We start from the raw sequence: 12,413 nt of genomic DNA on the forward strand, positions 1-12,413 counted from the left end.
AAATTAATGTATGTAATCAGAAATTACATTCTTTATGTAAACCCTCCTCAAAAATTCCATTAATTTACTCTTAATATATTTATCTCTTATATACTAACATTGTACGGAACTATGAATATTTAAAAAATCCCTAAAAACAGATTGAGAAATATTCAGTAACAACTCCAATTGTAGACCTGAGTATCTATCGGTATTGTTGTAGCCCACCAAGTGTGAATACGCTCAGTGATTCGGTATTTGACATCAAAGAGCGTATTGGCAGTCGAAATTCAAAGACGAGTATGGCCCAAATGCGATGAGTAGGAGCAAAGTGCGTGAATGGTTGAGAGCTTCCGATGAACCGCGCTTAGATCGACCATCAGTTATAACAAAAGACTCGATCGATATCGTGCAAGAAAAGAACTGCGAACATCGGCAATATCCAATTCTATCTCTATCGTTAGAATTTCCATATAAGTGGAACAGCTTTGTACAAAGTGGGTTCTCTCAGTCTAAAAGTTTGTCGATGAAATTCCACATCACCATTAGAACCAAGCGCAAGCCGACAATTTTAACACGGAAGATTATGTAAACCTTTTATTGGGACATGTAGTCTTGTTAGTTTTGCTTTGTCTATTTGATTTTACTAGATTTGATTATTGAAATATAACAACTGATACCATCGCCAAAGACAAGGTGTCTAGAGCAATAAACTGCGCAAAAAACGAAAAAGCGGTAGGAGTAGATAAAATTCACTCAGAAATACTTAAGCCGCTAAGTGAAAATAGTGTGTCAGTAATAAAGAACGTGTTGAATAATATTTTCGAAGCTAGCATATTACACCAGATTAGTTGAGTCCACTATTGAGGTCATTAAGCATAGACAACAAAATGCAGGAGACCAAACGCATATGATCATAGTACGAGGATATATTGAAAAATTCAAATGTCAAAATATTTTATTACTGGCAACGTCTGTAGACCTTTCAAAAAAAAATGTTTCTTCTTGCTCTGCAAACCAGACCTCCTCAGCTTTTATTATCTCCTCTTTGGAAGAAAATTTACGACCTTTTAAACAACTTTTTTTCAGTTAAGGAAAGGGATGATAGTCGAACGGAGCCAAATCTGGTGAATAAGGGGGGTGTTCTACTAACTGAAACCCCAAATCACGAATTTTTTGCATGACAACATGAGATTTGTGTGCAGGGGCGTTGTTCTATAAAAGCAAAACACCTTTGGATAGCTTTCCGCGTCTTTACTCTTCAAATTTTTCCCATAGAGTGGTCAGTAATGTCGAATAGTAATCTCCAGTTATTGTTCTGCCCTTATCCAAAAAATCAATCATGTTTACTCCATGCAATTCACAAAGAACTGAAGCAAGAACTTTTTCAGCACTTTTTTTTGGACACAAAACTTCTTACATCTTGGAGAACCAGAGTGTCGCCATTCCATCGATTGTTGCTTTGTTTCTGGATCGTAGAAATGTACCCAAGTCTCATCATAACATAGTAACAATTCGGTTTAAGAAGTCTACATTGTTTTCAAATCGAGCACAGATCGAACGCGATACTTCGTACAAAGGTACGCCTTTGGTCAACATTCAAACATTTGGGGATCCATTTTGCAGCAATTTTTCTCATGTCAAAAATGACATGAACTATATGATGAACGCGTTCGTATGAAATATTCAGTGCTTCAAATATCCGTTTTAGCCCAATCCGACGGTCTGATGAAATCATATCATGAACTGCATCGATATTTTCGGGGATTGACACAGAAACTGGCCTTCACGATCGGTCATCATCTTCAATGGAAAATTTACCTCTTTTGAGGACATTGATCACCAAGGGTATTAAGCATACCTTCGTAAATCTGCTTACCTCTAAACTCTTTTAAATACAGGTACTTGATGATGGCTCGATACTCAAATTTTTCGATTTTCACAATTTCGGTGGACATCATTTTTCTTTTAATTAATTGCGTAACTCTGGTTCACTTTTTTGACATCAAAATGCCACTGACACTTCTAATAAGTTATTGTTCGTTGCTATGGTAACGCAATATTTTGTTTATGCATGGAACTGGTCTAGACTGACTAGATATCAATACATCCTCGTATACCAACACCAAAATGAGAGGTTTATTATGTTCTAGCTTTTCTCCATGAGCATTTTAATAAATTAGATGCTGCGCTATACCTAGCTTATTCTCGGCGTTGATAAAGATCCAGTTTAGACCTTTAGCTGTTCGTGGTAATACGCATAAACAACTTATACATATAAGAGACTAAACTTATGGGTTGGTAGTTGGCTAAGATTGGATCTTTTCTATATATTATCTCTATTATGCCTCGATTTCATTGGGATGGTTTAATCGTTTTCTAAGCAATCATAAACAACTTGCATAGGGCTCGATATTCAAATCACACCTGAGCATCATCGCAAGGTGATTTGTTGTTTTTAATATCAATAACTTTTGGTTAGGTCAGGCTAGACAGTTAGGTTTGACAGCTGCTTATTCCTCTACAATGCATACCCACTTTCTGCTACTCGCGTATTGTCTATAACGAGCGAGTTTTATGTAAATTTGCCTTCAAAGAATACAGCTGTTTCTATATTGATAAAAATTGGGGGGTAAAGTATTTTTACTGAATCATGAACGCAGTGGCGACGCAAGACTAAAATGAATATGGGTGAGGTACGCAAAAAGGAGGGAATATTAAATAAAAAATCACTTAAAATTACAATTCATTAAGAAAAAATTTTAATTTTCAATTATACTTCTTTGGAATATTAAACAAAAATGAAAAAAAAAGAAATAATTAAAGAAACGTGAATTTTAGACTTTTGATTTTACTTTACTCCTTAATGATTTGTTCGTAATTTATCTTAGATGCTATATCTGCTGCCAAACTGCCAAAGCTGAAAGTATTTCTTGACCCATAGTATTTCTTAAATAAGTTTCAATTTGGAAAAGTTCCTTTCAGCGGAAGCAGTACTTACAGGTAATGTTAACAAAATTCTAATGACAATGTTAATATTTGGGTAATTTTTTTTTCAAATCGTTCTCTATGATATATTGGAGCAGATGTTACACGTTTTTGAAGGAGTTGGGTAAATTTGGGATCCTCAAACAACTCATAAAGTTGGAAGTCCTGCTCTCACCTATTCACAGGACTGTGTAAATCCAGTATTTCCCCTATTGTAGTTTTTATTAACTTGTTTAAGTCATAGAGAAAACCAAAATTTTCAAAATGTTGATTTAAAGACATAAATCTCGATTTCATGTTACTTATCACAGAATCAATCATGGTGTTAAAAACTCCGGTTTTTAACAGTCTCTATAGATTGATCGCTGCCTTCATAATCAAACATATTTTTCTTTTTAGCTTTTATTTTTAAAATCTTTCGGCAAATCATAACTGCTTTTCTCAACAAACTGACAAGCATTTTATGAATCCAGTTCATCGATATTCTTTGATCTAGTCACAAAATGTATGCAAATGTTCAAGTGTAATGCTTAAATGGACTTTCACAGATTGCCATAATTTTCTTATGGTATTGACACGCGTTAATGACTCATATGATAAATTCCAAACTAAAGATTTCGTTTAAAACGGAATCGCAATCACTGAGTGTGTCCGATTGTTCCGTTTAGCATTTTAAGTTTTCTATACATTCACCAACATCATCAAATGACAATAATACAGCCTTCACCGCCTGGATTCCGCTTTCCCATCTAGTGTCTGATAAAGGCTTTATAGTAATATTTAATTTATTTTTGATTATTTTCCAGCGTTTGTTAAAACTTGAATTTTTTTATAGCCAATCGAAAGATTATTTTCGGTACTGATTACCTGTAAAATATGAACGCATAATATAGAGTAATTACGAAGATATTTGGATCCAAAATGATTCTAATGACGTGGGCGGTGTGTGACACCGTGTGAGGCCTTACGTTCCCTCTGCATGAACGTCACGCTTCCAGTTTTGAATTTCCACATGTTATATTCCACTAATTTGTTGTTGTAATCTTCAATTATCTATTTTAGCAGATTACACTCTTACAAAAACAGATAAAGACTCCCTGAAAACGTTCCTAAAAGCCAAAAAGGAATTCAAAAGTCAATTAAACATACCAGGATTTCTTTATTCCGACATGAACATGTACGCCTCTACCATTCCATATTTTCACATCAGCGACGAGTTTAGGATATTTTCTCCAGAAGGTATGCACTTAGTGGTTTGCGTGCATGGTTTGGATGGGAATTCCGCCGATCTTAGATTAGTTAAAACGTATTTGGAATTAGGATTGCCTGGAGCTTATTTGGATTTTTTGATGTCCGAACGAAATCAAGGAGATACTTTTAGTGATTTTGACACTATGACTGATCGGTAAGTAGTTTTTTTTATATATAATTTTCACACTATGCCACAATTTGGTATAATAAATTAGCTAAAAATATTTTTCTTTCGATATGGAAATTATTTAGCATTTAGTTTTAATAATTTATAAACATAACAATAAAACACCACAAAATAGTGTTTGATTTTGTTTCACTTCCGTGGCAACCTAATAATGGCAACTATTTTCAGTGTTAAAGTAAAATTATAAATAATGGAGATACGGGGAATTATTCCTCGGATCGGATGTGCTGATTCACAGTTTGAACCGCCTATTATAAACTTGTGTCTTTTTTTAATTTTGTTGTTGAATATACGAGGATGTATTGATATCTAGTTAGCATAGACCAGTTCCATGCATAAACAAAATATTGCGTTACCATAGAGACGCACAATAATTTATTAGAAGTATCAGTGTAAAGTTTGACGTCAAAAAATGTAAACCAGAGTTACGCAATAAATTTAAAGAAAAAAGATGTCCACCAAAATTGAGAAAATCGATTCGAATTGGAGTATCGAGTCATCATCAGATTTACGAAGATATGCTTAATACCCTTGGTTATCAATGTCCTTCATATGCGACCGTGAAAAATTGGACTGCATGCTTCAGAACAGGTAAATTTTCCAAGATGATGATGACCGATCAGGAAGGCCAGTTTCTGTGTCAGTCCCCGAAAATATCGACGCAGTTAATGACATGATTTTATCAGACCGTCAAATTGGTCTAAAACGGATACCTGGAGCACTGAATATTTCATACGAACGCATTCATCATATAGTTCACGTCAATTTGGACAGGGGAAAAATTGCTGCAAAATGGATCCCCAAATGTTTGAATGTTGACCAAAAGAGTGTAAGTTCGATTTGAAAATAATGTAGACTTCTTAAACCGAATTGTTACTATGGACGAGACTTGGGTACATTTCTACGAAATCCAGAAACAAAGTAACAATCGACGGAAAGGCGACACTTTGGTTCTTCAAGACCTAAGAAGTTTTGTGTCCAAAAAAAAGTGCTGTAAAATTTCTTGCTTCAGTTTTTTGGAGATTGCCATGGAGTGATCATGATTGATTTTTTGGATACGGGCAGAAAAATAACTGGAGATTACTATTCGACTGTATACTATTACTGACCACTCTACGGGAAAAAAAATTAAAGAGAAAAGATGCGGAAAGGAAAGCTATCCAAAGGTATTTTGTTTTCGCAGGACAACGCCCCTGTACACAAATCTCATGTTGCCATGCAAAAAATTCGTGATTTAGGGTTTGAGTTACTAGAACACCCCCCGTATTCACCAGATTTGGCTCCGTCCGATTATCATCTCTTTCCTATACTGAAAAAAAAGTATAAAAGGTCGTAAATTTTCTTCCGGCGAGGTGGTAATAAAAGCAGTGGAGGTCTGGTTAGCAGAGCAAGAAGAAATATTTTTTTTGATAAGTCTTGAGACGTTGCAGGTTGCTGTAAAAAATGCATCCAATTAAGAGGAGAATATGTTGTGTAATAAAATATTTTGATAACAATTTCTAGTTCTTTCATTATCTGCTCCTCGAAAGGAGATTGGTTTTCTGACCATACATTTATATTTGAAAAATATACTCGTTAAATCATTCTAAAAAGATTCAATTCCTTCCTTCCAGATTCTTGAGTATCTTCCTCATCTCCTTCTATTCTGCGGTTTATACATTAATGCTTACCTCGGTCACCTGTTCTGCTCCATCCTCATCACATGTTCGTACCAGAGCAGTTGCCTAGTCTATATTCTCTCTGAAGTCGTATGCACTCGACCTGTTCGTCGTATATCTTCATTCCGTATATGCTCTATTCTAGATATCCTGTACGATCTTTTTAAGTAGTCCAGTCCGACAGCCTCTATATTTTTTCCCTTGTTACACTCTATTTCTTATATCGTCTTTTGTTGTTCCATCTTCCAAAATTATTCTTCCTAGATATTTGATTTATCTACATCGTTTAACGTGCTTCCTACCGGCAGATAGTCTGTTTGCGACATATTCATCTTCAAACCCCATTTTGCACAATCGTCGTCCAACTTTCCCAGCATATAATCTGCATCCTCCTTGTCGCCAGCTATTATAGCTGGCTAGCTAGTTATTATAACTTGGAAGTATGTGAATAGAAATAGAGTTGTTAAGCACTTACCCTCTATCTCAATTCCTATTCTCGCAATTTTAGTTCTCCAACTACTTAGAGCTTAAAAATATACGTTACATAGAGAAACTCACCTAATACATTTTAGCTCATAAGCCTCCTTTTCCATTATGAATGTATTATATTTACAAAGTTTGAGTAATATCCCATATACAAGAACAACATTAATAGAGCAATCTAACGAACTCTCAAAGTTGACAAGCAAATGATTTTGGCATAAGTTTCTCTGTGAAGATTTATTTGCTTTGTGAAGTTATTTTTTTGGTTCTTAGACCTCATTCCAGTTTTACAACGAAAAACCTTCTCAAGAGGTTGGTACTTGTAGAAACGTGGATTTGTTGGGTTTTTCTCGACTATACATTGTTGTACTTAGTATAGGTAGGTGGTAAATAGAGCCTGAAAAGCGACTTTTGATGTTCTGGATGATTAGACGCAAAGTGCAACCAACACTCGTTGAAATTAAGGCGTAGCATGACTCATTTAGTTTGAATCAAGCTTATGAGATATAAAACACTGTATAAAAACCAATTCGAACTTGTAGACTACTTAATTGTTCAAAACCTCTTCTATCATAGTTATAGGGACGATATTTCTTCTCCATTTGTCCCTTTCATGTCATTTAATAAATTAATTTCAAATGATTGAATAACTGAATGGCATATTTCATGAAATTCTTCAATTTTTTTCAGTTTAATCAGCGAAATTCTACATTATTTAGATACGAGTAGTATACGACCAACAAGAATAAGTTTCGTAGGACATTCTTTAGGAAATATTATAATCAGATCAGCGTTAGCGCGACCCCAAATGAAATTTCTATTACCAAGACTGCATACTTTCTTATCACTATCCGGACCACATTTAGGTACATTATATAATAGCAGTGGATTAGTTAATATGGGTAAGTTAAGTGACGCTTTATTGAAAGTTTCAATACCAATTTTTATATTGAAATTATCAATATTAATAAAATAATATACAGGGTGAGTCGGGAGGAGCGCACCAAACTCTAGGAGTGAAAATAATGTAAAAAATAAAAAACTCATATGTTCTTATCCGATTTTCATTTGTTTTCAAATTATGGAGTAATTAAAAATGTTCATCTAGCTTTCCACTTATATCTGAATTTTAACATTATCAAAGTATGCCATGTTCGAGGATCAAAGGCATTTGATAATTCAGACGTTTTGATGAACTGTCAGTGTACTGTGAACTTATTCAAGTTTAGAATATGCAAATATAGTGTTTGCTTATGGTTTCTGTAATGGAAATGCTACAGCTGCTGCTGAAGAATATCGTCAACGTTTTCCACACCAAAGATATCCTGATAAAACGCATTTATTAGAGTTTTTAACAAATTGTGCGAGACTGGTAAGCTTTCCAGTGCTAACATATCTGAACGCGCTATTCGACAAGGTTTGGTAGAAGTAAAAAATATTCTGCATCTAGTAGAAAAAGATACAACTACTAGCTCACGGAGAATTGCCACTCAATTGGGAATAACACACTCCACGAGCAAGGTTTATATCCTTATCACGTACAGAGAGTACACGTACAGTACCTACAACCAGAGGATTACGCTAACCGTATGGAGTTTTGTCGGTCGATAAATAGTAATCATCCTTTTGTATCGAGTATACTCTTTACGGATGAAGCTACATTTACTTGTGATAATGCACTTGAACGGCATTAATGTGACGTTTTCTTAATATTGTAAACTGTTAAATTGTCTGTCAAACAGCATTTTTCGTTTTTTTTTTTGATCTGAGAATAATTTAAAAAATATATAGTTAAAATCAAATGTTTACAATGGACCGATTTCTATGCAAGTAAGTTTACATCACAATACAATTATTCGGTGGTATATTCGGTATTAATTTATTTTCAAACCCATTTTCGAAAATCACCGCAATGATAAACCATCCGAAATATTCTTGGTTGCTAAAAACAGACATTTTGTAACCATCCTTCTTTTAACCCCGCTTCTAGGAAAGTTATTCTTTTAGTTTTATTATACGGAGCTTTCGTGTAACATTTTTTTTAATCATCAATCCATTATTTTCTGGGTGTCGTACTAAGTCTCATCTAAGTAGATTATCGTTCGGTTTTTTGATCTAGCTGTATTTATTTTTGCAAGAGCTGTGACTTAATTATAACTTGCCTTCTGTTTATTCTTTTTAATAAAAACTCCACGCGACGTAGAATGCTCCACAAAGTTGTAGTGGAACAATTAAGTTCACCATCATATTAGTTTCTTGAAACAGTCTCCGTGAAACGTTGGTATTTTTTGTTCTGCATACATTCTATAAAGATTGCGGCGAATTAAGCTTACTTGAAAGAAATCAATGCATTTTGGTACACCATTGTCGTTTCGTATTTTCCAAACTGCACTTTCAGGGATGCTCGTCAAAGCTGAAGTCACTTTCAATGAAAAGTATTTTTCGTGGCCTCGCTAAATTAACTTTAAGTAAACACTTTTAACTATCATTTTTGCTTCAACGGACAAACATTGAGCTGTTTGGTAGATATGTGAAAAGACACTAAAGAACTAAATAGTAAGTATAGCTTGGTTCAAAATATATCGTCTTGACTTACTACCTGCAAACCGGCAATCATCTATAAAAGCTGTAAATTTCAAATAGTGAACTAACAATAACAGGAATTTGGTCGGTTTTCAACTAAAGTCAAGTAAATAGAAATATGACATACACGGTGATACATTAATAAGTGTGAATATTTCATACGGAAAATTCTGAGCCTGAAATGGGAAGATTTCAACCAAAATATTCGAATATTCTGATTAACAGGGTATTAAAAGAGAAAATTGTATGTCCAATTTCACAAAATTTGATATTTTTTATCATACGTATCTAGTATTTCCACTACCATAGGATTATTCCAATTACCAGGTTTTTGTTTAGGTTTATCTGCGCATAAACCGAATATGAGAATGATTGTCCCTCTTATTTTATTTTTCGAATACCGACATCTTTTCATTTCTCTTTTCTCATTTTCTTTTTAAATTCTAGATATAACATGATCATTTTTTTTTCGTTTTCTTTCAGTCTTATTTCTTCATAATTTGGTTCATCTATAAGTTCAAAGAAAGGCAATTTGTTATTCAATCTAATTTCATTCTTCTCAAAACAATATTCATAGAAACAAAGATTATAAATACATAACCTCGCACGTATCGAAATAATTTCAAAAAATTTTTCAGGAATGTGGTTTATGCAAAAATGGAAAAAATCCGGATCGCTTTTACAGTTATGCTTAAAAGATTCGGTAGATCCTCGTCAGTCTTTTTTATATCGATTAAGCCAACGAAGTACATTACATTATTTCAAAAATATTTTATTATGCGGCTCTGGACAAGATAGGTAAGTATAATTTAATGTCGAAAAGTTATTTGTAAATCCAAAACTAATAATCCTACATCTTCGACGATTCTTTAGGCCAAGGTTCCAGAGGATGTTTTTCTGATAAGGTATGCATACAACCTAGCAGTAATTATTACAAAAAGACTATGGATGATTCAATGAAAGTTTAACCAAGCGATGAGACGTGTACTGTATTGAATAGAGTCAAGATACTTATCTTTAGCAGTTGAAATGACCGATATTGTTCTACTCAACACTAAGCGAATCCAGCTAATATAATAATAGTACCTGGGAGAAATACTGCATACCAAGCTGGACAAAATTGTTACCTTGCTGTTATCTTGCTTTAAGTGTGAGCAGATGCACTGAGAGGCAGTATAGAGACGATGAACGCTGAGTATATGCAATGTTTATCGTGTCTTCTCTGCTTCTGCGGATCAAGTTATTGCTGGGATAATTTCTATCGACTTTTTAGCGAACAAAAGTCGGCGCATTTACAACCGAAGGGGAAAGAATACCCTAGGAGTAGTGAAGAAAGAGGAACGCGAGCGTACGATACTATCTTAGCAGAATAGATGGACGACACAAATAGAGAACTTTGGACTGCACGCCTTATTTCTAGCGGTCTTTACTACCGCTCCGGAGACTACGAGATAGAGCACACTTTCCTCAAATGCTTCCAGGGGGAGAAAAAAAATCTGGAGAGTGTTGTTGTCATCAACAAGACGCCGTTCATAGATTTGTCACGGCAGAGCTGAAGGCCAAGGAGAGGTAGAGATAGAGGGTGTGGGAGGAGTTAAAAGCCCCCCAAACCTTCTAGGATACTTACATAGTGATTAAATAAATAGTGAAGGAATTTGAGAGAGTTGGACGACCGGAAAAGCAAAGATCATGGCTGCTCCGAAATAATATAATAAAAAGTGGTGGTAAAAGTAGTAGGGCAGTATTTAAGACTTTACGGAGGATATTTTCAATCTGTTCATGTCCGAAATTTCGGATAAATTTGTTCGTGCATGGGCATTTCCCTCCTCTCGCCAAAAAAATATCAAAGTGTTTAGCGCTCCTCTATATGAAACGGACTTGTAGTATATGATTTGGAACATCGAAAAATCACAAACCAAAATTTTAAACTCAAAGCACGCAAGAATCGATGGAAACCAAACAACCCACCCAGTACTACCAAACTGACTTCATCTATTTAACTCTGCTGGAGACATACATTTTAACGATAAACCCAAATGTTGAGAAACTATAACAGAATGCTGCTAGTGACTTATTATTGTCTCCCAACAGATGTTAAGATGAATTTTCATATTTTGTTGTTGAGTCCGTATTAGATCTCAGTACATTTAGATTTAAAAAAAAATTTCCTAAAATATTTTCCACTGTTTTTTTTTGTTTGCTTTGTATTGTAGGTACGTACCACTTCACTCAGCAAGAATAGAACTTTGTAAAGAATCTCTCAAAGATACATCAGACCAGGGAACAATTTTCCGGGAAATGGTACACAACATAATATCACCAATTATTGCTCAGAAAGAAGTGAAACTTATCAGGTACGACATCCACCATGCCCTACCGAATACTGCCAATGCTCTTATTGGAAGAGCAGCACACATAGCCGTTTTGGATTCCGAACTTTTCATTGAAAAATTTATGGTTGTTGTTGGTATAAAATATTTTCGTTGATATTAAGATTTTTTTAATTAAAAGTTTAATGAAAACATTTTGTTTAATTTATGTGTTCAATAAAAAATTAAGCCACTAATGCTCCAGTAGACTAATTTTTTGTAGAACGGAATAAGACGATATTTTAGCCTCGTTTCCTACTTGACAAGCGTTAACATTCAACATCCTTACTTTTGGACATAAATCTAGATAATAATTCAACAATTTCATAAAAATCACTCAGCAATGAACTTAAGTATCGTTTTTTGAGACGTTCATCACTTTGTGTAAACTCTTAAGCCTTAAAATTCCGCTGACTATTTACCAGTATTCAATAGGTCTCCAATTTATTATTAAATCTATCAATTATTGCTTGTTTATCAGTTATGGTTTACTTAATTTTTATTTTTTATTAGCTGAGCCGACAGACGTTGTCCTGTCTTAACGATGAATAAGGAATTCGAAACCTGTTAAATGATATGTTTGACCCTGAATCTTGGAAATTGGTATAAAATTTTCTTCAGTAACTTTTGTTGCACCAACAATTATTGTATTGAGAAATATGTGTCAACAAATGTTTAGAATCTGGCGCATTTCCGGAAACCAAGGAATGTAATGGTGACGGTACCAATCGCGTCAATTGGACTTGCTCGCGCAACACAATTCATGAGTTTCGTTTTTTAACTTAAATACCTTGCAATTGCAACGATTTGATGTCAACTGTACTCAGTTTCTACGTTATAATTAAATGCAGCTTGAACGCAACATTTCTGTTGTTGATTTCGGTTCCATCGCGTTCCTCGTCAGTTTGACTTGCT

General features: G+C 34.4%; 1 protein-coding gene across 2 annotated transcripts in view; it reads left to right on the forward strand.

Moving 5' to 3' along the window:
* Nucleotides 1–11,651, forward strand: part of LOC130445704 (protein FAM135A) — a 59,770-nt gene extending 48,119 nt beyond the window's left edge. The window contains exons 12-15 of one of the 2 annotated variants that reach the window (XM_056781522.1): nt 4,030–4,372; nt 7,237–7,448; nt 9,768–9,927; nt 11,343–11,651. In XM_056781522.1, coding sequence (XP_056637500.1) covers nt 4,030–4,372; nt 7,237–7,448; nt 9,768–9,927; nt 11,343–11,616 — 989 coding nt within the window. In that variant the 3' untranslated portion in view covers nt 11,617–11,651. The remainder of the gene's footprint in view (nt 1–4,029; nt 4,373–7,236; nt 7,449–9,767; nt 9,928–11,342) is intronic. The other variant, XM_056781523.1, reaches the window with a different exon arrangement.
* The last annotated feature ends 762 nt before the right edge of the window (nt 11,652–12,413 follow it).

The sequence above is a fragment of the Diorhabda sublineata genome, chromosome 6, assembly GCF_026230105.1.
Source record: "Diorhabda sublineata isolate icDioSubl1.1 chromosome 6, icDioSubl1.1, whole genome shotgun sequence".
NCBI lineage: Eukaryota > Metazoa > Arthropoda > Insecta > Coleoptera > Chrysomelidae > Diorhabda > Diorhabda sublineata.